This window comes from Cetorhinus maximus, chromosome 26 (genome assembly GCF_964194155.1).
Source record: "Cetorhinus maximus chromosome 26, sCetMax3.hap1.1, whole genome shotgun sequence".
Lineage (NCBI taxonomy): Eukaryota > Metazoa > Chordata > Chondrichthyes > Lamniformes > Cetorhinidae > Cetorhinus > Cetorhinus maximus.
In genome coordinates, this window is record NC_135904.1 from 15,501,348 (window position 1) to 15,527,131 (window position 25,784).

The following is a 25,784-nucleotide window of genomic DNA, read 5'->3' on the forward strand; positions in this document are numbered from 1 at the left end:
TAGGGCAAACTTAAAGGTTTTGTATCTGAATGCGCGTAGCATTTGGAATAAAACTAATGAGTTAACAGCGCAAATAGAGATAAATAGGTATGATTTGGTGGCGATTACTGAGACGTGGTTACTGGGAGAACACATTTGGGAGTTGAATATCCAAGGGTACTCAGTGTTTTGGAAGGATAGGCAGGAAGGAAAAGGAGGTGGTGTAGCTTTGTTAGTAAAGGAAGAGATCAGTGCTATATGGAGTAATAATATAGGCACTGGAGAGCAAGACGTAGAGTCAGTCTGGGTAGAAATAAGAAATAGCAAGGGAAAGAATTCCTTAGTGGGAATAATCTGTAGGTCCCCATAACGTCTGTCATTGGGAAATTGTTGGAATCCATTATTAAGGAAGTAGTAATGGGGCATTTGGAAAGTCAAAATGCAATCCATCAGAGTCAGCATGGTTTTATGAAGAGTAAATTGTATTTGACTAATTTGCTAGAGTTCTTTGAAGATGTGACAAGCAAAGTGGATAATGGGGATTCTGTAGATGTAGTATATCTGGACTTCCAGAAGGCTTTTGATAAGGTGCCACACAAAAGATTAATACACAAGATACGATCACACGGAGTTAGGGGTAATATATTAGCTTGGATAGAGGATTGGCTAACCAACAGAAAGCAGAGAGTTGGGATAAATGGGTCTTTTTCTGGATGGCAAGCTGTAACTAGTGGGGTGCCACAGGGTTCGATCCTTGGGCCCCAACTATTTACAATCTATATTAATGACTTGGATTCAGGGATAGAAGGTACTATAGCTAAATTTGCAGATGACACCAAAATAGGTGGGAAAGTAAGTTGCAATGAATAAATAAGAAATTTACAAATGGATATGGACAGGTTAGGTGAAAGGGCCAAAATTTGGCAGGTGGAGTTTAAGTGTGAGGTTATTCATTTTGGTCGGAAGGATAAAAAGGCGACTTATTATTTAAATGGAGAGAAACTTCAGAATGCTTCAGTGCAGAGGGAACTGGGTGTCCTCATGCATGAATTGCTGAAAGCTGGTATGCAGGTACAGCAGGTAATAAGGAAGGCAAATGGAATTTTGGCATTTATTGCTAAAGGAATAGAGTATAAAAATAGGGAAGTACTGTTGTAACTGTACAAGGCATTGGTGAGTCCGCACCTGGAGTACTGTGCACAGTTTTGGTCCCTTTACTTGAGGAAGGCTGTAGTTGCATTGGAGGCGGTTCAGAGGAGGTTCACTAGATTGATTCCAGAGATGCGAGGCTTGTTTTATGAGAAGAGATTGAGCAGTTTAGGCCTATACTTGCTAGAGTTTAGAATGATGAGAGGAGATCCAATTGAGGTTTATAAGATGCTAAAGGGGATAAACAAAGTAGACATGGAGCAAATGTTTCCCCTTGTGGGGCATTCTAGAATGAGAAGCCATAGTTTTAGGCTAAGGGGTGGAGGTTTTTAATCAGAGATGAGGAGGAACTACTTTTCTCAAAGGGTCATGAATCTGTGGAATTCACTACCTCAGAGTGCAGTGGATGCCGGGACGCTGAATAAATTTAAGGAGGAGATAAGACAGATTTTTAATTAGTAACGGATTGAAAGGTTATGGGGAGAGGGCGGGAAATTGGAGTTGAGGCCGAAATGAGATCAGCCATGATCTTATTGAATGGTGGGGCAGGCTCGAGGGGCTGAATTGCCTACTCATGCTCCTAGTTTTTATGCTCTTTTATCAACTGCTGTGTCATAACAGATGTCACTTCCCACTATCGCCTGACTGATTCCTTAAAATGCCAATTACTTACAGGACCATCCTCCTCATTATAGTTAATTTCTGTTATTGTTATGGCTTCTTGCTAAGGCAAAAGGATGTTTTATGATATCTTCCTTGCCCATTTGTTTAGGATAGGGGAAATATGGCTGTCACGCCCTCAAAAATGATACCTTGAGCCCATTGTCTCAGATTTTGCCAAATTGGTGCAAGTTCCTCATTAAATCAAACCCCTATCAGTGAATGTTTTAGAGGTAATTTGCCAGGTGATGTTTTTCTCTCTGTGGTTGTTGGTACTTGGAATGAGTTACTTTACATTTAAAATAAAGGATAAAGTGGAAAAGTTGCTTATAACTTTAAAACTATGTGGGCAACAACATCCTGGGGGTTACCATTGACCAGAAACTGAACTGGACTAGCCATATAAATACTGTGACTACAAGAGCAGGTCAGAGGCTAGGGATCCTGCGACGAGTAACTCACCTCTTGACTCCCTGAAGCCTGTCCACCATCTACAAGGCACAAGTCAGGAGTGTGATGGAATACTCCCCACTAGACTGGATGAGTGCTGCTCCAACAACACACAAGAGGCTCGACACCATCCAGGACAAAGCACTTGATTGGCACCCCATTGACAAACATTCAATCCCCACAACACTAACGTACAGTAGCAGCAGTGTGTGTACCACCTACAAGGTGCACTGCAGGAACTCACCAAAGCTCCTTCGACAGCACCTTCCAAACTCACAACCACCATCATCTGGAAGGACAAGAGCAGCAGACACATGGGAACACCACCACCTGGAAGTTCCCTCCCAAGCTACTCACCAACCTGACTTGGAAATATATCGCTGTTCCTTCACTATCATTGGGTCAAAAGCCTCCCTTGTGTTCAATCCTCTCCCATCTCCATGAGTCTGTGTGCGAGCCTTACCCTCTTATGGCAAACTGACACTACCCACCCCCCCCGACTCTGCTTCCCCTCCATTTCATGTAGTTTTATTCCCATTCCCTCTCCGGCTGTGTCTGTTTTCCATGTTGGGCTCCGGGTCCCCCAACAGCCCCGGGTCCCCCCTCTGCCACCCACAGCCACAGCCACACCCCCCCCTGGCCGCAATGTTCTCTCTGCCCTGACTGAGCCCAAAGGCCAAGGCCCTCCCCGGGTAGCGGAGGGCGGCAGTGAGGGGCCCCCAATGTGCGGGGCCTCCCTGGCTTTGCAGGATTTCAGCGAGCGGCACCAGATGCTCATGTCGAGGTTGCTGCCATGAAAGTGGTGAGAGGAAAAGCTCCTCAATTGTTTTCTTGCCGGATGAGTTCTCACTGGATTTTCCGGAGGGGGAATTCCCGCCCTTTCTGTTTTTTTTAATTTTAGGTTTCCAGCATCGGCAGGATTTTGCCTCGGAACCTTCCTGTGTGGCCGAGGGGGAGCTGGGGGGACCGCTATTGGCGGGGGACCGGAAGTGGGAAGTGCCAGTACTAAAGATGGCGGCGCCCAGCGGTTAAGGGTGAATGAGGCCGAGCGGGGCTTTGGGCGCCTGTGTGCCGCGGGGATGTGGAGCTCAGTGTCGGGCCTGGCGCGGGTCGCAAGTAGGACGTCTCCTCGCAGCGGGCCGCCCGCGAGCCGCTTGTTCTGCGCGGGGAACACGGCTAATTCCCCAGGGGGAAAATCCGGTGGCCGGCGGGTCCGGGCCGCACCTCCCTGGCGGATTCTCTTCTTCGGAACGGACTCGTTTGCTCAGCGGGCGCTGGAGAAACTGCAGCTGTCCAGGTAGCCCGGGGTCAAGGGTCAGGAGCCCGGGGTCAAGGGTCAGGGAGTAGGAGCCCGGGGTCAGGAATCGGGGGTCAGGGGTCTGGGGTTGAGAGGGTTCGGGGGTAGGAGAAGGAGCTTGGGTCAGTGGACAGAGACAGGGTCAAGCACAAGGGAGGGGTCATTTGACCATTAGGAAAATGGCTCTAGTTATGATCGGAAATAATGAGGCTGAATTAACATCAGATTTTGTAATAAAAGTTCTGCCCCGTTTCTCCATCACAATGGTCCAGCCACAGTGAGCAGTCTGTTACCACATGAGTGCAGATCCCTGCTACCCCTCTGCTCCTAATATTGCTGCTAAGTGTTGCTCTTTCGAATTTTGCCTTTTCTTCTGCATCTTTTATGTAGCTGGTTTCTTGGCTTGATATAATAAATACTGACTCATTGATTTCTTCCTCTGTAGATCCTCGCAGACTGGAAAGATGCTGATAGAACAGCTGGAGGTTGTTACCTTGCCAGCCTCCAAATACAGTGAGCTCCCTGTGAGGAAATATGCCAGGATGAGTCAAATTCCAATTCATGATTGGCCTCACCTCGCTCCATGTGATCATTTTGATGTTGGAGTAATTGTATCGTTCGGGAGCCTACTCAACGACTCTCTTATTCAGCAGTTCCCACAGTGAGTGACTGTCTCCTGCCCATTGCATGTCTAGTAACAAAATAAAGGCTCCCCACATCCTATTGTCCAGAAACTGAATTCTACTGTGTGTAACCTGAGGCTTTAATGATACACACATATAACGAAAGGGGTTTGAATTTATTGGTTTGGACTCCATTGATTGTGTGTTTATATCTCATCTACTTTTCCTCTTCCCACTAGCAAACAATTTCTGTTTTTTTCCCCTCTTTTTCCAGTGCCTCTCACTGAGATTTCTCTATAATCGAAAGTGGGAAGTGTCACTTTCCCTCAACCTGTTCCTGCTGACAAAGGAGGGGTCAAATTTGGTTATCCAATCTCCAGAAAAAAAAGCAGCAAAATGATTTTCTCCTGGAATTTGGGGCCTGTCTTGAGGCAAAAGAAAAATTGACTTTTCTGACATTGTAATGACATTGGAAAGGTTTTTAAAAATTTAATTGACCAGGTGCAATTTTGGAGAATCTTCCCAATCTTTATGAAACATGCTTGTCTATAAATTGCTGGAGTCAGCTCAGTGTCATATGAGAGCTTGTAACTGAATTGGAATTGGTTGCTTCCAAAGCTATGCTAAGACATGTATCGTACCCACGTGAAATGGTGTTACTGTGCTCCCCACAGCTATGCTTCTTGGTCCCACTCCTTCTCTCACCCCCTACCCTGGTCCCGTGCTCTCTCTTTCCCCTCCTTTGACCCACTATCAACCCCACCCCTAACTCCGAACATTATTTGGAAAACAATCATCTAAATCAAATAAAAACAGAATTGATTTATTTCATCATGCAGCAGGAACCTTCTCCTGGTCTTGTTTCTTCTCTCTCCCTCTGTCTCTTGCTCTTCCCCACCCCACCGCACCTGCTATATCAATTTTTTCACTGCCCTTTTAATATAGACTTATCAAGGATGTGCATAAGCCTTTATCCAATGTCCGTTTTTTAATCTATCTTTCTCCTTGTCTCTAGTGGAATATTAAACCTACATCCCAGCCTCCTTCCCAGGTGGAGAGGTGCTGCTCCAATTTTTCACACACTGATTCATGGCGATCAGGTGACTGGGGTGACGATTATGCAGATCCGACCAGGAAGGTATCTTGACCTGTTCAGACTCATGAAACTGCAAGTAGCGTATAGTGAAAATGTTATACTATCAAGGAATGTGGAGATTCTCTTTAATGTTTCTGCATTGACAGCATTTGATCTATAATCGAGTTGAGGGTTATGAGCGGCAGACAGGAAAGTGGGGCTAAGGCTGCAAACAGATCAGCCGCGGTTGTATTGAATGATAGTGCAGGCTCGAAGAGCCGAATAGCCTACTACTCCTGTTTCTTATGTTTACTGCTAATCTCTGTCGGGCCATCCCTGGGGGGGTCACTGCGCTCGGGCCGCCGCCGTGGGTCACTGCGCTCGGGCCGCCGCCGTGGGTCACTGCACGTGCTTTGCTGAAACAGATATATCATAACCACTGTGTAATTCATAACTTTTCCCCTCACCCTTCACCATCTGCTGTAGTCCAGCTCCCTCAGCACAACTCCAACAGTGATCCATATGCGTAAATGTCACTCTTTCTGTTTGCTGCCATAATTTCAGAAGATTGTTTTCTTCAGTACCTTCTGCCTTTGTTCTTTTGCAAGTAAGTAAGATTCTATAAATAACCACTTACTAATAAGTCAAAAGCCTAGCTTCAGGTTGTGTATTGATTAATATGTTAAGCTGGTGAATGCCTTAGTTAAAATAACAGACAAAAGCGTTTCAAACAACAACATTAACATGTTTGAGATTTTGATAACTGAAAGCGTCGAATGAGGAAAATGCTCTTTCTGCCCAGCGAGCTTGTTTCTCAGTGATCGTGTTGTTTGTTCCATTATGAGGGATTGGTACCAATTCCTTTAACCCTAAGAAAAAGTCTCTATCTACAAAGGTACTTGTGGATCTCTGTGATCTTCAGCGTCAGACACAGTCTCAGCAGCACGAGTCCTGATTGGTTTTGCATCACATTGAATTATCTCTCTCGCCCAAAACCTTTCATCTCCAAACATGAGGCAGAGCTTAACACCTTCCCCCAAGGCAAGCTTGGCAGGGGGGCATTTAATTGGGTGGGAGGATGTCCTTCCCTGCCGCCGCCAATTGAGTCCCTTACTTGGGTGATTACTTCTCACTTAAAGGCCTCACCCCACCACTGCCAGCGGACTCACCGTGGGAGAGCCCGAAAGGCAAACCCTGTCATGATTGCTTGCGGCTTTCATGGGTCCTTGTTCAAAGGCACTCGATGCCTGATTGAGGGACCCAGCATTGGGGGTGGTGGGGTGTGTTTGCTGGGAGCCACCCCCTGCTCTGGCTGCCAATTGCCTCCCACCCCCTCCCCCCAAACCCTTCCCTACAATCCCCACTTTGTGACCTCCATTGCGCCATCACTCATCTGTGGCCTGGATCCCTTGGTGATCCTGGGCCTCAGGTGGGTTTCGTACTGGCAGCAGCCACTGCTCCCCAGTGATGCTGCTGAGCAATTCACAGCAGCTGGCCTCTGATTGGCCAGCAGCTCTCGGCGGGGAGTGGGCTGCAGGATTCTGTCCCTGGGGTCCTTGATCCTGCTGCTGTCCAGTTAAGTGCCTGATTGGCACATCATTTGGCGGGCCTTTCTGTAAGGACGGGAATAGGGCACTCGCCAGCTCTCCAGCCAGTGGATGAGACCCCCATCGCCTCCATGGTGTCTTAAACTCACCTGAAGACATTTATTTTAGCTGATTAACTAGATGTTCTCAGACATGAATGATGCGATTTTCAACAGAGGGATTAAAGTGAATGAGATCATGTTTGTTGGGAGTTGACCACATCAATATGTGGGTGACTTTGATATTTTGTACCTGTAGGTTTGATGTTGGCCCCATTGTAATGCAGCAAGAATGTGCTGTTCCTCCGGGATGTACAGCTGATGAATTGGGAGCGACGTTGGCAGAAATAGGTGCTGAAATGGTAAAATAAATGCACTTTGTCCACTCTGGAAAACTAGCCATGATATTGCTAAATTCCAACAGCAAGAGGAAATACAAACATTAGAATAACATGTCCTGAATTATCTTTTCAAGAAGGTTAAACTGACTGGCTTGAAGTTGCTGTGCTAGGCTAATCTTTGCATCCTTCCTTAAACAAGGGTGTAATGTTTGCAATTCTTCAGTCCTCTGGCACCATCCCTGAGTCTAAGGAAGACTGAAAAATTATAGCCAGTGCCTCTGCAATTTCCACTCCCACTTCCCTCGGTATCCTTGGATACATCTCAGTGCCTTATCAGCTTTAAGTACAGGCAGCCTATCCAATACCACCACCTTGTCAATTTTAAACCCTTCTAGTGTCTAAGCTACCTCCTCTTTCACCATGATTTGCACAACATCTTTCTTGGTAAAGATTGATGCAAAATATTCATTTAATACCTCAGTATTCGTTTAATACCTCAGCTATGCCCTCTGCCTCGATGGGTAAATCCCCCTTTTGGTCATCAATCGACCCTACACCTCTTGTTCCCACCCTTTTACTATTTATATGCCTATAGAACACTTTGGGATTCCCTTTTATGTTAGCTGCCAGTCTCTTTTTATACACTCTCTTTGCTTTCCTTATTTACTTTTTCATTTCCCCTCTGAACCTTCCATTTTCAGCCTAGTTCTCGGTTGTATTATCCACCTGACATCTGTCATAAGCACACTTTTCTTCTTCTTCTTAATCTCCTATTGCTTCTGTCATCCAGGGAGTTCTGGATTTGTTTGCCCTACCTTTCCTCTTTGAGGGAATATACCTTGGCTGTGCCTGAACTATCTCTCCTCTGAAGACAGCCTGTTTTTCAGTTACAGCTTTACCTGCCAACCTTTGATTCCAATTTATCTGGGTCAGATCTGTTGATCTGTTCCCCATTGGAAGTGGCTTCCCCCCCGCCCCACAGTTATTACTTTTACTCTGGATTTTTCTTTGTCCTTTTTCATAGTCATCCAAAACTTATGGTACAATCATCACGATCCCCTAAATGTTCTTCCACTGACACGATGCACTTGGGCCACCTCATTCCCAAAAGCCAGGTTCAGCAGTGCCTGCTTTCTCATTGGACTGGAAATATATTGCTGTTTAAAAAAAATAAATAATTCCCCGAACACACTCTAGGAACTCTTGTCTCTCTGTACCCTTTACACTACTGCTACCCTAATCTATATTCAGATAAGTTGCCTACTATGCCTACTGTATAATCCTAGCACCCCTCTATAATTTCCTTGCAAATTTGTCCATCTATATCCTTCCCACCAGTTGGTGGCTTATAGGCCACACCAAGCAATGTGATTGCACCTTTTTTGTTCCTTAGCCAAATAGATTCTGCCCTTGAGCCCTCTGCAATATCCAGCACTGCAATGCTCTCCTTAATCAATACCCATTTCCTATCTTTCCTGAACTCTTTGTATCCAGGGATACTTAATACTCAGTCCTGCTTTTCTTTGAGGCTCTGTTACAGCCATACCAACATCTTTCCACATGTCAATCTGCGACTGTTACTCACTAATCTCATTTATTACACTACCCATTTATATACAGGCACAGTAACCTAATTTTTGACTCCATCCCTTACTCTGAACCTACCTAATAAGTTGATATTTCCTACTCTAGTGCTGTCTATCTTTCCCATTATTCTGTGCACTTTGGTATTTCTCTGTTATTTCCTCCTGCTTCCACATCCCTGCCAACTTAGTTTAAACCCTCCACAACTGAAAGTTGGCATGGATACTATGAATCAAAATTGCGAAATTCGGATGGTTCCGACCGGGTTGCACCAATAGCTACCCAGAAAAAATTAAAGGACTAAAACCTCCTCTTCTAACTTCTGGGTAACTATTGTACAGGCCCAGATTGACACCCCCATGGTACCACCCCCCACCCACCCCATCCAGGGGTATCCCCCTCACCCCCTGACTACCCCACCCACGGGACTCCCCCACACCCCTGACAAGGACTCCCCCGACTTTCCGATGACCTTTCCCCATTCTCCCCAACACGATACCCAGGGGGTCTCTCCCCCCCGCCATTCCCCTGACCTGGTTCTTACCCAGCATGAGTCAGAAGGTTGGGCGAGACAAAATGGGTAAAGAATTCAGGTATGACATTGGGCACAGAGTGGTAACTCGACGCTGATTGCCATCTGAGGAACTTCAGGCCCATTGATTCTATAATCTCACCCTATTGAAAGTCAAACCAAGATCATATTGAGAAACAGGGTTTTCTCCAAATCTGCAATCATTTGAATTTTTGTTTCAGCTTCTTTCAACTTTGAAAAATCTGCCAGAATGTATCAAGAACAAAAGGGAACAACCCAAGCAGGGAATCACATTTGGTGAGTTATATAGAATTTACAGAAACAGCCCATTCAAGGCTCGATGCTAGCCACCTCAATTGTTCCATAGAAGAACATAACATAAGGAAAGGGAGCAGGAGTAGGCCATTCGGCCCCTCAAGCCTGCCCTGCCATTCAATATAATCGTGTCTGATCTGCCCCAGGCCTCATCTCCTCTTTTGTGCCAGCCCCTCATAGCCCTCAACTCCCCGATATTTCAAAAATCAATCTACCTCTTCCTTAAATCCTTTCAGTGATCTAGCCTCCGTAACTCTCTGGGGTAGAGGATTCCAGGCATTCACTACCCTCAGAGAAGAAATTCCTTCGAATTTCAGCTTTAAATGAGTGTCCCCTTATTCTGTAACTATGCCCCCTAGTTTGAGATTCCCCCTCTACTGGAAACATCTACCCTGTCAAGCCCCCTCAGAATCTTGTACTTTTCAATAAGATCACCCCTCATTGTTCTAAACTCTTAACGATTAAAGGCCTAACCTGTTTAGCCGTTCTTGATAAGTCAACCCCTTCACCCCAGGAATCGGCCTAGTGAATCTCTTTTGAACTGCCTCCAATGCCAGTATATCCTTTCTTAAATACGGGGACCAAAACTGTACACAGTACTCCAGGTGTGACCTCACTAACACCCTGTACAGTTGTAACAAGATTTCCCTATTTTTAAACTCCAACCCCTAACAATACAGGCCAAAATTCCATTTGCCTTCTTAATTACTTGCTGCATCTACATGCTAACTTTTTGTGTTTCATGCACAAGAAAATCCAGATTCCTCTGTGCTGCACTTCTTGGAGTCTCTCTCCATTTAAATAATAGTCTGCCTTTTGATGCTTCCTACCAAAGTGCATGACCTCACACTTTCCTACATTAAACTCCATCTGTCAAATTTTTGTCCACTCACTCAACCTGCATATATTCCTTATGTCCTCATCATAAGGTGCCCTCCCACCTGTTTTTGTATCATCAGCAAATTTGGATACATTACACTCTGCCCCATCCTCCAAATTATTAATATAGATAGTAAGTAATTGAGGCCCTAGGACTGATCCTAGGCAAGTTCAGTATTCTCGTCATACCTGGTTTGAGAAGTTTCTCTTGAATTCCCTATTGGATTTCTTGCTATTGTGATGACCGGGTGTGAAAGGGGCAGGGACTCCTTTTTCCCCAATCCTCAGCTGATCATAACAGGTTTTTAAAATTTAAAAGGATAAACGCGCCAATACAGTGTATGCACTTAACTGTTTATGTGCTGATTGAAAAGAACTCGGTCAGCCAGGCTTCCTTGGAACTTAAACAAGGGGCTAATTTTTATTAAAAACCCAGGCAATTAAGACATTAAAAAAGGTAAACACTTGTCCTGACTGTCACAACAAACACACACGCGCGCACACAAAAATACAAGTTGTAAGGTAGAGGAGGTTAACTTTTTGCCAAATTAAAATTCAAAGAGAAAAGGCAAAGATATAAAGAGTTCACTGATTGAGCCCTTCACTGTTGTTCGTTGCTGAGGCAGTTCTGAAGCTTTAGTCCTTGTTTCCTGCTGGAAATGCTGCAGTGGAATTCGGAGTTTTCTTAGGATTTCTTTGGCTGCTGTCCACAGTTTGATGTAAGCAAATCCAGGGTCCAATTTAGTTGAGAGAGAGAGAGATGAAGGTAAGCAGCCTTTTTGTTGCCTTCAGATGTTCCTTCTGTAGACTGCTCCAAAAAAAAAAGCAGAGTTTTGTAATAAAATACATTTCAAAATGGTGATCCTGATCACAAACCTCTCTGTCTATGACAATTGGGCATTCCACAGTTGGTAATTGATTAGCTCATCTCTGCATAGACCTTGGCTATTGAGTTATGGCCTAAGTGATTAATTTTTAATGTCCAAGCCATCACTTCTGAATGCCTCATTCTCCCATGTAATGAGCTAGGAAGAACCTATCAACACCTCCAAGGTTGTCTGCAAAATTCTCCACCTCCAGCCTGATGGAGTGGAATGTAGCTAGTGCAGCGACGCAAATGTCATTTTAAATTCCAGTTCACCTTTGAAGCAATCATTGACATTAGCATGTGTAAACTTCCAGACCTATTTGTAATCCACATTGGAAACTTTCGGAAAGGTGACCAATTTGCATTTGTAGATGGGCCAGATGATCTATGACAGCTATCTTAAGTCAGTGTCTTTGTTTAACAGTTGAAACTGCCGTTTTTAAAAAGTTCCATAACTGAGTCCAGCAATTGAAATTGAAATTTAATATTTGACATCAACACACTTCTGTAGCAGTGCTATCTTATATGGCCCCTGGTCTCCCCTATGTCGACTGTATAGATTTCTTCATTATTTTCTGAAGCATTCAACTGTTTTGTTTCCTAAAATGTAATTGGAATTACATTTGAATTAATATTATCAAACAAGTTCTTCTAGATATTTCCAGAAGGATGAAGGGAAACTCAAATGGGGCATTTATGCAAAATAATTTTAATTACGAAATGCCTGTTTTTGCAGCCCCTAAAATTACTGTTGCTTTGAGTTGGGTGAATTGGGAGGAGCAGACGTTGGAGGAGCTTGACCAGTTAAACCGAGCAATAGGATCCAGGGTAAGTGCGTAAAAGGTGTGCACAAAGCATCTGAAGAGCATCTGAGCTCTTTTTCACAGTATGATGAGTTTAGTTAATGGAAAAGATCCAAAACAAACTAAGGTATTTTGATGTTAGCTGTGCTTTAATTTTATTTAGTTTAGTGGGGAAAGGTGATTTAATTATCTTTGGTTTACGAGAGGTGTTGACAATTCCTTGTTCACTACACTCACTCCTGTTTTACCCTTGCTGCCCTTATCCTGGCTCTCCTTGGTTGAGAGATCTGGAATCTGTCCAAGCGCAATACAGCTTCACATCCTGTCAGTGCCAGTTGTAAGAACATAACATGAGAAACAGGAGTAGGCCACTCGGCCCCTCAGACCTGCTCCGCTATTCAATAAGATCATGGCTGATCTGACTGTGGCCTCAGCTCCACTTTCATGTCTAACCCCATAAACCTTAAATCTCTTGTAGATGATAAAATCTAACTCAGCCTTGCATATATTCAATGATCCAGCCTCCACTGCTCCCTTCCTTACACAATCTCTCAATTTTGATGATACTGTTGGAGCCAGTGGATTCTACCTGATTGTGAAAATTACTTTAAAGTGTTCTGGTACCTCTGAGGAACAGCATTGATGGAAACTGAGAGTTGGTTCACCTTACCAGAAGTCTAAGAAAATGAAATGGAGGGAGAAAAATATAAAGATTGGGAGAAAAACCAGAAAAGTTTAGGCTAGTGAGAAAACTAACATGCTGGTTAACGGTATGGTAATGTTAACTTCAAATGTTGTTGTAGATTCCCTTGCGAACACTGTGGATGGGTAAAACTGTGAAGCTATTGGATTTAGTGGATATGCGAAAATTCCCTGTTTCCCTGGGTAGGTTATTTAAAATGGTTATTTAAAAAATAAAGGAGTATTTTCTTTTTAAGGAAGTTTGATGCTGATGTGGCAAATAGCTCTCATTCCCTGCCTTTCCCCACTGAAGTTTAGGTTAGCAACTGACCCTGGAGGGAATCAGCTGTGGCTCAGTGGGTAGCACTCCCATTTCAGAGTCAGACACCAACTCCAGCATGATGCCAACACCAAACACATCTCCTCACCTCCCTTGTCAGCATTCCGTAGGGACTGTTCCCTTCGTGACACCCTGGTCCACTCCTCTATTGCCTCTAACACCTCGACACCTTCCCGTGCAATTGCAGAAGGTGTAACACCTGTCCCTTTACTTCCTCCCTCCTCACCGCCCAACACACACTTTCCAGGTGAAGCAGCAATTTACTTGAATTGCTTCCAATTTAGTCGTCTGCATTCGCTGCTCACAATGTGGTCTCCTGTACATTGGGGAGACTAAACACAGACTGGGTGACTGCTTTGTGGAATACCTTCACTCAGTCTGCAAGCATGACCTCGACCTTCCTGTTGTTTGCCATCTCAACTTACCATCTTGCTCTCTTGTTCACATGTCTGTCCTTGGCCTGCTGCAATGTTCCAGTGAAGCCCAACGCAAACTGGAGGAACAGCACCTCATCTTCCGATTAGGCACTTTACAGCCTTGCGGACTTAACATTGACTTCAACAGCTTCAGATCATGAACCCTGTCCTCCATTTTGATTCTTTTTCCTCCACCCCCTCCCCCCAAGTGCCAGCCAGTAACATGTTCTTGTGTTTTTGTTTTCAGAAAGCGCTGACCCTTGTTCTGTTATTGACCCATTCTGCTATCTTGCTTTCAGACAGGGTCGACCTATTATGTTGCTATTAACACCCGCTTTAGCGTTTAATACTACCATGACCACTCTCTTTGTCTTGTGTCCATGATACCTTTGTCATTCATTTCTCATGACCTCCAACCTATCACTGACCTTCTATTTTGCTCCACCTACTCCACCCTCTTTTCGACAGCACGAAACAATCAAATTTCTGCCCCTCTTCAGCTCTGAAGCAGAGTCATAAGAACGCAAAACGTTAACTCTGTTTCTCTCCACAGATGCTGCCAGACCTGCTGAGTTTTTCCAGCATTTTCTGTTTTTATTTCGCAGTCAGAAGGTATTTGCTTGTGTCCCACTCCAGAGGTTTAAGCTGTTATGATTCTTGGCCAGACCCCAAGTTGTTGGTGAGATCCAGTTCGGGACCGATAATATTTTTGTTTAAAGGAGATGAAGTTTGAGATTAAAGACACTTGGGCTAACAGAATAAAGCCACAAGATTTCACAGGTTTTGAACAAACAAAAATAAACTTTACTAGGTGAGAAAGTTGAAACAATTTACAATATCTGTTTTATACTCTAACATTCAGGGTAAATATGAGGCACATGCTTAATTAACAGGCAAATTGTGGTTGGATACACCACAGTACACAATAAATGACAGATGTGACCAAAACAGATTCCATTGATTTCTCTGCGCAGATGTTAGTCACATTGAGTCAACCAATCTCTCTGAAACTCTGTCCAATATTCACTTTTAAAGATCTCATCTTGGAATTCTTAGCAAAAGTCGTTCCAACTTGGACAGCTTCAACAACAGCCCACCTTGCAGGATTTCAATCTTGCCTTCCGAGATTCCATTCCCTTGGATTCCCAAGTACGCTTGAATACCAATTCACAAGCACAATTCCAGCTCTTCAGCCATGCGAAGCAGAATATTACTACTCCAAAGTTGGCACCTTTGTCCCAACTTTGCACCATGGAGTCGCTAACCTTCGGCTGCCTTCTTGAATGTCCAGTGCTACTCCTAAGCCGCCTTCAATTACCAGAATCGCACGGTATCAACAATTAGCCTACCTCCAGAGTTTCAATCTCACTTTCCAGGAATCCATTCCCCTGGATTTCTGAGCATACATCCAAGTGCTAAATTACAGGCCTAACTTCAGATCTTCAGTGGTGCCGAACAGGATGCAACTGCTCCAAAGGGGTACCTTTGCCTCAGTGGCCCTCTTTACTTAAAGCTTGTTCCTGCAGCCCTTACTCTAATTTGGAGCCTGTTTCTCTGCTCCTTTCTTTTAACTGAACTTAACTGGGATCTGTTTCTGCCTCTGTGTTGGGTTCCTACGACTCGAAAGGAAATTCAACACTTTCTGTTTAAAACTTTATCCTTATTGCTTTTTTAAAAAAATTTGACTTTTCTGCTGAACAAAGAAAAATGGCTGCTACAGGTCACCTGACCATAGGGCTTGCCCTTTATCTGGGAGCTATCCCCAGGATTTTCAAGAACAAAAGAGTTATTTTCTCAGCTTTTGGAATCTCACGCTTCATTATACAAACCCCTTGTAATCAGCGAAAGCAGAGGAAGTGCAGACAAACTGGCTCTTCCATCCTGGACTGTCGCAAAAGATAGAGATCAAAACTCATTATACTGGAAGAGATGCTAATAACCACCTCATCTCCCTCCTAAAGAGGAACAAGTGGAATTCTGGCCAGACGCACAGAAACTGATTGTTAAGCTGAATTTAACCATTAATCGGCCATGTCACATGACTCAAGCCTCTGGCATTTTGGACAGCTTGAACACGACATCTTTGAGTTTCACAGGCAGTCTGTTTAACATTCAACTGGTAAGCCACAAAGAAGCAGGCTGCTCCAGACAGAACAACTACCTGCCCATCTAGCCTGGCACTGCTAGAATATTTTGTACCTTTGCCTACGGAACTGAATCGGTCTCTGTGTACCCACGTCTCCTTATGGTATTGGCACTAACTGAAAAGTGAATCCTGCAATTCCGGTCTTTAGCCAGCTGAATTCAAACGCTTTTTCTGAAAGAATTCCTCATTGGACTCTGGAACTCATGTGAGCTAATATTCATTTTCTGTGGTTCTTGTACTGTAAAACTCCTTTTCTCTCCCCCCGCCACCATTACTGTGTCTGCGTACACAGTGAGCCACGGCAACCACTCCTTCCCCGGGTTTTGAATGTGAAAATAAAGTAACCTTCTGAGTTAATCCTAATTCTAGTTGACTGTGGTTTATTAGTAAATTGGATCACTAAAAAACTGAGGGGGATTGGGAAATCACGCCACTCTGTATTTTAACAAAAAATTTAAAACACCTCCTGCTTATGGACAGGTGGCAAGAAGACATCATTGCAGTTTGACTCTCATTCTGTCCGGTCTGTAGCACCTGTCTTTGCCCCTTACCAGGGCTTCCTTTTGGGACCTCACCCTGGCTCTCTCTTCCTTGTTGCTCTCGCTCCCTCTGAGACACTTCTTGGGACTTCTCCCCATCTCCCTCCCTTGTCCCATACCTCGGGCAGTTGCTGGCTATGGCGCTCTGCACCCAGTCACCTGACCTGGGTTTTATGTCCTTTTTTTCCAGGCGTGCAGGGCCTGTCCTGGGCCTGAAGACCGTGAAGATGCCAAACTGCACTTGTGCAGCCCGCCCCCAGCCTGTGCTTGCGCAGAGGTCCGAGGTTCATTGGCTCTTGGAGTCCCGACCTCCGAGGTAATTTTGGGTTTCTTAACAAGGCACAAAATCTAGGCTGACGTTTTGATGCAGTGCTACCTTTGTAAGTTGAGGACCCACCTGCCTGGTGGATGTGAAAGATCCCATGAGGCACTTTTGAAGAAGAGCAGGGGAGTTCTGCCCAGTGGCCTGGCCAATATTTACCCCTTAACCAAGATCATGAAAACAGATTATCTTTCAAGCCTGCCTTTTGGTTAAGAACTTCTCGAATGTTTGGTTTTTTTTGAATTTATCTCATAAGAAGTAGACTGGACACAGTATGTACCACGTCACCTGATCTTAACTTGCCCACCCCCATTTCTTCATAGGACCAAAGGCCAGTTTTGCTAAAGTTCAGGACCTTACATAGGAATGTTGGTACAGGAGGAGGCCATTCAGCCCCACAAATCTGTTCTACCAATCTGCAAGCTAACTCCATATACCAGGTTTTGTCCCATATTCCTTACTATGTTTGTTTAACAAAAGTCTATCAATCTCTAGAGTTAATATTTACAGTTGATCAGTTGCTGTTTGTGAAAGAAAGTTCCAAGCTTTTACCACCCTTTGTGTGTAGAAATGTTTCTTAAACTCACTCCAGTTAGGTCTGGCTCTACGTTTTAGACTATATTCCTGGTTTAAGGCTCTTCAACCAATGAAATAGTTTCTGTCTATCTACTTTTCTCCTTAATATCTTGAAAACTTTGCCAGATCACCCTTAACCCTCTAAATACCACAGCCCGAGTTTGTACAATCTCTCCAAATTTTCCCATCCTGCCCACAACGATGCCCGCCACTGGCAGGACTGGAAAATTCTGCCCTATAAAACCACTGAAAAGGAACGGGCTAGAATACTCCAGATTAAGGGAAAACTAAAAGCTGTAAAACAATGAACCAGGGGAGAGAAACAAAAAAACATGAGCAAAACATTAGAGCAGGAGGACATGCTGGGGCGTTTGGCCCAAATACACGTTACTTATACAAAAATTTATGGAGTATAAGGAACAAATTGAATGAATTGTGGACTCAAATTCAGCTTGGTGGGTACGACATGGTAGCCATCTGGCTGCAAGATAGTCAGGACCGAGAACTAAATATACCAGACTATATAGTCCATGGAATGGATTGGAGATCTGATAAAGGGGCGGTGTAGCCTTCGTGATTAGTGAGTGGTCGCCTTCAAAGCGAAGAGAGGATGTGATGAGTGGTAAGCAGACAGCACAGAGTTTGTGGGTCAAATTAAGAAATAGAACATAATTTAAGATTGTGGTGGAAGTTGATTGTAGTTGTCTAGTAGCAGCTATGAAGTGACAGATGTATTAATGTAGTAAAGGCAGAGTGATTTTAATGAGGGATTTTAACTCTCTCAAAACCTGAGGTAAGCAAACTAGCTCATGTCAGAAAGGTAGTGAATTTCTTTAGTGTGTATGGAATAGTTTTCTGCAACAATATGTCCCAGAACCAATAATGGAGCAGGCATATTAGATTTAATGAGTAATGAGCCAGATTTAGTTAACAGCTTAAACAATCACTATAAATCTGTCACTTGATGCAGGATTGCAAACTGGCACATGCATTGCATAAGCTTCAACTGTTATGTCCAAGTTGAGTAAGAGAGTGTGGAACAATAACAACCTGACTGTGAACACCAAACTGTGAGCCTACCAAGCCTGCGTCCATAGTCCACTCCCCTACATTGGTGAGACCTGGACAACATGTTAGGCAGGAGAAAAGGCTGAATAGTTTCCACCTTCGCTGTCTCCGATGTATCCTTGGCATCTCTTGGCGGGATAAGGTCATCAACTCGGAGACCCTAGAGCGTGTTTATGGCATCATGTGGTTTTGTGTTTGTCCTTCAGGCAGAGCAGGGTGTTTGTTATAATGAGGCCATGTCACGCACTTTGTTAGCAGGAGGATACCATTTGCATTGGCTTTTCCCACCCCGTTTTTCCCAATGTTTCCACTTCAGACATTGAAGTTACAGCCAACCCTGGCATTAATGTCCCCAGAAGGATGACCTTTCTTCTTTTGGGATGGCAATGAGGACTTCATCAGGTCAAAATAGAACTTTTCCTTTACATCTTCATTGGAGTCAAGGGTCAGGTCATAAGCGCTGATGATTGTGGCATATTGGTTGTGGCTGAGCTGTGGGTGAGGTGTCATGAGTTTTTCATTTATATAATTGGGGAGTTTGGTAGCACAAAACGTGAGTATTGCTGAAAAAGAGACATGCTATCGAAGCTTTTCATCTTGCACTCATCAGAACAGCTATGCAAGATAAACCTACAGTAAAGGGAACAATTTATACTGCATGAGAAGAAAGTGCTGATTGGTTGCTAAGTGGACTCTGATATAGATGTTCCCATGGAAGATGCAGCAGAGAACAGTTAACTGTTAATTCCCAAGCTTTTGTTTCAAATTAAAACCAGGCAAGTCAACTCTGGTGTTGCCATGGGGAATGAACCAGGGAATGGCTGTTCCCCAAGCTTTTGTTTAGTTGGAACCGGTCTGCAAAAGACAGGGCCCTGTGCGTGAATATATCTGGCTTTTAGCATGCGTAAGTGAGCCACACTGCGATTTTAGTATAATTCTTAGCACAGTCAGAATTGTTTAGCAAGTATTGTCCAATCAAAGAATCACATTTAATGTTGGACCCTATGTTTTGAGTTTTGCAAGCACGGGCTGGTTGGGTACAGTCAGTACTTTGCCTGTTGTGAACAGCTGAAGGGACATGCTGTTTGATATGTTGGGATGCAAGGCCTGGATACCTGGCATCACACTGGCACTGAAATTCATATACCCCGTTACTCATTTGTGTGACTCTTCAACTGTAAACAAGTATCTGGACAATGTGACTTTTTTTTCTAACTTTACATTTTACTTGGCCAAGTTTTAAGGTCTGATAGTTTTTTTTATCTTCCTTGTATACTTCAGGATTGTGTGTTGTTTTTACATTAATGGGTAGTTGGACATGGTTGTATATTTTAAACCTTCATTTCTGCAACTTTTGAGTGAGTTTCAGCAATAAAACTAACTCCTTACTTGTTAAGGGATCTTGCTGGCTTATTTTTTTTACACTGAGCTACACACAGCTAAGTATATATTGAATTGGCAACATCCGCTTTTTAAATTTAAACTATGTTCTAACCAACCCAAGAGTGGGACAAAGAGAGGAGTCGGTGCACCCCTCCTAACCTGGTGGTAACACCTGGCAGAACAACCTAACATTGCAGGGTAAGGCAGCTTTCCAATAGCTCAAGGCTGATGCCCAAAGACAAATCTAGAGAATAAAGGACAGGTGGTGGGAAGAGAAAGACCGAGAGATCCAAAACTATGCTGACCACACTATACGCAAAGCCTTGTTGTATCCACCAGGACCACCTATAGACCAAGGTCAAGTGGACAAAAGCTCCTTCGCTCACAGGATGGAGTTTCTCTTCTCAAGGATGATAATGCCATCTATCGACACTGGAAAGAACGTTTTCAACAATTCCTCAAGCATGAATCCACAGTGGCAGCTGAAATCCCCCAGTACCCTGTGATGGAATCCGTGGATGAACCTCCATTGATGGAAGAACTGCAACAAGGAATCAAACAGATGAGAAACAACAAAGCCTGTGGCCCCGATTCTATTCTAGCTGAGGTCTTCAAAGCTGACATCAAGGCTCCATGCACTCATCCTATGGATTTTGGAGCAAAAAGAACCCACACCCAACCGGACTTCAGGAATGCGACCACTGTAACTATCTTCAAGAATGGAGATGAATCCAGCTGTGGAAACTATTGAGGTATTTCCCTCTTTCCCACAGCAGGGAAAATCCTGGCACACATTCTCCTAAATCGTCTTTTTGTGTCTGAGGAAATCTTCCCACGCTTGGTCAGCCAAATATTCCAGCTGCCAGAGATGTTCAAGGAGAGACGCGGGAATATTCTTGACAGTCACTTCTCTCAAAAGACTACAGTTGATGAAGAGATCCAACATCTGATCAGCTGCGCCAGCTCAGCTTTTTACAAACTACAGGGAGTGTTTGACAGCAAAGACTTATGCAAATGAATGGAAGTCCTAGTATACAGAGCTGTTATCATCATCACGCTCCTGTACTGCAGTGAGACCTGGACTGATCATCAGCAATACATAAGAGCACTAGAGAAATTCTATCAGCAACACCTCCGCTACATCCTCCGGATCTAATGGGAGGATGGTCAAGCAAATGCGAGTGTCCTTGAAACCAGCTGCACATATTCCTGCAAAATCAACTCTGATGGACTAGAACTCCTGTCCGGACGGCCAAAAACAGTCTTCCCTGCCAGGTTCTGTTTTCTCAACTCTCAAATGGCCAAAATTCTGGGGGAGGACAAAGAAAACACTTCAAAGATGCTTTGAAGCTCTCCTTGAAGCACGATAGCATTGACGTTGACTGGGAGGAGCTTGCTTCCAATGGCGACAACTTAATCAAGTTGTATCACATTTTGAATCACAATGTCTTAATGATGAGGCAGAGCAGTGGCAGAGAGGAAAAGCAAAGTTGAGTTATGAAGATGACAGACATCAACACAGACAACTGAGAAGTGCAGTCACCGACGGCTGTGACCTCTGGAGGCTGATTGTTTGGTGAGACATTGGAAGAGGCGAGGAGAAATGGCTGGCCAAGAAGAGGACCCAGAGTAAACAAGGCCACCAATCCTTCATCTTCTCAGCCCATGGTCTTCATCTGCAGAAAATGCAGCAGGGACTGCCATGCTAGAGTGGGGCTCCTGAGCCACACCAGGCAATGCTTAACATAGAGTTGACCACCAGCAAACGATTGACCAGAGACCAGCACAGACCATTGTCTCACAAGATAGAAAGCTCACAAGTATAAAAAGTGTGAGAACACTTATCTAACGGTGATCATAGCATGATCAAGTTCAGTGTAGTTTTTGTAGATATAGATGAGGCTGACTTCAATGGGATGAAACAGTTACTGCCCACAATAAACAGGGCAAACATGTTCATGGATAAAATGTCAGAAGGTGAGTGGAAGGTGCTAGAAAAGGATGAATGTTTCACAAAACCAGTTTATACTCTAAGGGGTAAGAGCTGTTCTTGCCAACAAATAAAGCAACCGGGATGGCAAAAGAGGCAGGAGACAACATAAAAATAAAAGCATCAAAAATGGGAAAAAAATAGTACAGATTCTGGTGAATGGGAAAGACATAAAGGGTGACCAAACAGATAGTAAGAGCTACAAAAAGGAGTATGAAAAGAAATTTGCAAAGGGATATCAAAATCAACACCAAAATATGTATTTTTCGAACAGTATTCTAAAGGCAAAGATAGATTCTTGATAACCAAGGAGGTGAAAGGTTTTCGGGGGTAGGTGGAAATGTGGTGAGGTTACAATCAGATTGGCCACGATCTCATTAAATGGCAGAGCAGGCTGAGTGGGCCAAGTGGGCCTACTCCTAATTCGTATGCTTGTATGTTCGTATCTACGTATGAGATTATATTGGGGGGGGGGAATGATGTTCAGGCGAAATGTGGGCCCCTTAAAAATTGATAATGGTGATATTGTTAATGAAAAAAAGGAGTTTAGTCATCACATTGTGTCGTTATTTATAGTAGAGAGGGGGAGAGAATCTGGTCATTCCAGGGAAACTTACGTTGAATTGGGGATGGGGGCTTGCCAAAATTAAGCAAATTAACAGCTTGGGACAAAATCAATAGTCACTTAGACAGGTGTGGGATAATTAAGGAAAACCAGCATGGCTTCATTAAGAGAAAATCACGTTTAACTAACTTGCTGCAGTTTTTTGAGTTGGTAACAGAGAAGTTTGATAAGGGCAATGCTGTTGATGTGGTGTATATGGATTTTCAAAAGGCATTTGATACAGTGCCACACAACAGACCTGTGAGCAAAATTCTAGCTCATGGAATAAAAGGGAAAGTAGGCACTTGGATAAGAAATTGGCTGAGTGACAGGAAACAGAGAGTAGTGATAAATGGTTGTTTTTCAGATTGGAGGAAGGCTTGTAGTGGAGTTCCCCAAGAGTCAGTGTTGGGACCCTTGCTGGTCTTGATATATATTAATGACCTAGACTGTGATGTGCAGGGCATGATTTCAAAATTTGCGGATGATATGAAGATTGGAAGCATTGTTAACTGTGATGAGGATAGTCTTGAACTTCAAAAGGACATAGGAATATTGGTGGATTGGGCAGACAAATGGCAGATGAAGTTCAATGCAGAGAAGTGTGAGATGATTCATTTTGGCAGGAAGAATGTGGAGAGACAGTATAAAATAAAGGGGGAAACTCTAAAGGAGGTGCAGGAACAAAGGGACCTTGGTGTATATGTACATAAGTCACTGAAGATGGTAGGGCATATTGAGAGAGCAATTAACAGAGCAAATGGTATCCTAGGTTTTATTAAATGGGGGCATTGAGTACAAGAGTAAGAAGGTCATGTTAAACTTGTATAAGACACTAGTTAGGCCTCAACTGAAGTACTGCGTCCAGTTCTGGGCGCCATACTTGAGGAAGGATGTGAAGGCATTGGAGAGAGTGCAGAGGAGATTCACAAGAATGATTCCAGGAATAAAAAACTGTAGCTATGAGGATAGATTGGAGAGGTTGGGACTGTTTTCATTGGAGAAAAGGCTGAGAGGAGACTTGATAGAGGTATTCAAGGTCTGAAGCGTATGGACAGGGTAAATAGTGACAAACTGTTCCCTCTCCAGAGTACATCAAGAACTAGAGGGTACAGATTCAAAATAATGGGCAAAAGGAGTAAATGTGATGTGAGGAAAAATTTTTTCACCCAGAGGGTGGTTGGAGTCTGGAACAAACTTCCTGAAAGGGTGGTGAAGGCAGGTTTGATCGAAGTATTCGAAAGAGAATTGGATTGCTATCTGAAAAGAGAGAATGTGCAAGGATACAGGGGTAAGGGAGGGGAGTGGGATTAGGTAGATTGCTCTTTCAGCAAGCCAGTGCAGATTCAATGGGCCGCATGGCCTCCTTTTGCACTGTAAAGATTTTGTGATTCTGTGAATAGTAATGAAGGAAATAATGACACTAAAGAGTGACAAATGCTCATGACCAAATTGTTTTCATCTCAGGGTTTTGACAGAGTAGGTGAGAACATTGCAGGTGCACTAACCATGAACTTCCAAAGTTCTCTCGATTCAGAAACCATTCCCAAAGATTGGAAAGTTGCACGTGTTATAATCCCCATAGAGATCGGATTAACTTTTTAGAAGAGATGAATTTCCCAAATGACCCAATGGAAATAACCAAAGGACAAGATTTCACTTTTTAAAATTGTAACCTTCAAACCAAAATCAATATAAATCAAACATTAATTAATAGGCAATTGATACATCAAACTAAAGAAAAAGGTGAGTTTCGCAATAATTAACACACAATCAAAATATGCCTCAAAAAACATCTTTACATCAAAACACCTTTACTCCACATCACACTACTGGCAGATATGTGGCATTAAAGGTACAACCTCAAAGTCACTCCTAGCTCTCCAACAGAAGTTCACGACTCCCTGCCATGCCAGGTCGAAACTTCCAGTGTCCTCCGACTATTGTTCCACTCAGTCCAAGTTTTCTAGATGAGATTATCACCAGCAAGGGACACCTTGACAAACCTCCCTCTCCCTCAGGTCATGGCAGCCCTGACAACCCTGAATTCCAGAGATTCCTGTAACTGATCCATTTAAAAGGTTTAGTTGGCTCTGATAAAGCTGTTCCTTCCATAGAGAGTATTAATACTGCTCCCGTCATTTCCTACAGAACGAGAAGACCTCCTGGGAGAGTTCCAGTTCTTTTCTGCCTGCTTTTCAGCTGTTTTTTGTTCTGTGAGCTTCTTTGAGAGGTGCAAGAAACTGCCAGCCAACCCCTCAATGAGTTTTTATTTGACTTTCTCTCCCTTCTCAACTCTCAGCCCATGGCAACCTAAAGTCACATGGGCACTTCTCTGAACTGAGGTGATTACCATGAATTCACCAACACCCCGCCCCCACTTCAGAACTTTGTTTTACTTTTGAGTTAAGGGGATGATTTAAAACATAATTGTCTTATAAAACTCAATGTTCATGACACATGCCAGTCTGTTATTTAAGAAAGATGAGAAAGAAACTAGGGAATTATAGACCAGTTAACGTCAGCTCTGTTGTTGGGAAATTACTAGAATCTATAGCTAAGGAAGGAACGACAGAGCACTTGAAAATTTGATCAGCGAGCTAGCATCAATTTGTAAAGATATCTCATACCTGACGAACATGATTGAATTTTTTGATGAGGTGATTAAAATAGTAAATATCTATGGATGTTAATTACGTGGATTTCTAGAAGGCACTTGGTGAAGTCCCTCCTAAGAAGCTATAAGTCAAAGATGAAGCTCATGGAATGGAAGGTAAATTATTAATCTGTTTAGGAGGTTAGCTGAAAGCCAGGAAACAGAGTAGGGATCATGGACAGGTACTCTAATTGGTAGAAAGTGACTAATGAAGTCAGCAAGGGTCTGCTTTGGGGCCTCCACTGTTTTCCATTTTTATTAACCATTTAGGTGATGAAATAAAAAGCAAACTGGATACATGGCTATGGCAAATGATAGGCGGCATTGTTAGCAGTGTAGTTGGAAGCATAAAATTACAGGAGATATTGATTAGATTAGATGAATGAGCAAAAGATCAGCACGTGGAAATGAAATGCCCAATATAAGCAAGCGTGGTGCCATGCACCTCAAAGATGGAACAAAATACTTTCTGAATGGTGAAAAGCAATTAAGGTTCAAAGAGACTGACGGGCTGGGGGATGTGGTTAGTGGCCGATGTATGTAGATCATCTGTAATATATCATAGGTGGGGGGAGATAATCAAAAATGCTAAATGACCTTATATGGCCTTTACATCTTGAGGGCTATAATACAAGGGAGTAAATGCCATGCTTCATCTATACAAAGCCCTGGTTAAACCAAATCTGCAATTCTGTGAGTAGTTCTCAGAACCATATCTTAGGAAGGACACATTGGCCTTGGAGGGAATGCAGTGTATATTTACTAGAATAAAGCCTGAACTCCGAGGTTAAATTATCAGGTGAGATTACATAAACTAGGATTGTATTCCCTGGATTTTAGAAGATTCGAAGTTGATTTGAGTGAAGTTTTCAATTATGAAGAACTTATAGGGTAAATAGTGTTAAGCCATTTCTGCTGGTTGG

General features: G+C 43.5%; 1 protein-coding gene across 1 annotated transcript in view; it reads left to right on the plus strand.

Annotated features, from left to right (window-relative positions):
• The first annotated feature begins 3,212 nt into the window (after positions 1-3,212).
• mtfmt (mitochondrial methionyl-tRNA formyltransferase) overlaps positions 3,213-25,784 on the plus strand; it is a 29,916-nt gene continuing 7,344 nt past the window's right edge. The window contains exons 1-7 of the mRNA XM_078530212.1: positions 3,213-3,535; positions 3,981-4,196; positions 5,174-5,296; positions 7,078-7,180; positions 9,497-9,572; positions 12,074-12,165; positions 12,944-13,025. Of these exons, the coding sequence (XP_078386338.1) occupies positions 3,318-3,535; positions 3,981-4,196; positions 5,174-5,296; positions 7,078-7,180; positions 9,497-9,572; positions 12,074-12,165; positions 12,944-13,025 (910 nt within the window). The 5' untranslated portion in view covers positions 3,213-3,317. The remainder of the gene's footprint in view (positions 3,536-3,980; positions 4,197-5,173; positions 5,297-7,077; positions 7,181-9,496; positions 9,573-12,073; positions 12,166-12,943; positions 13,026-25,784) is intronic.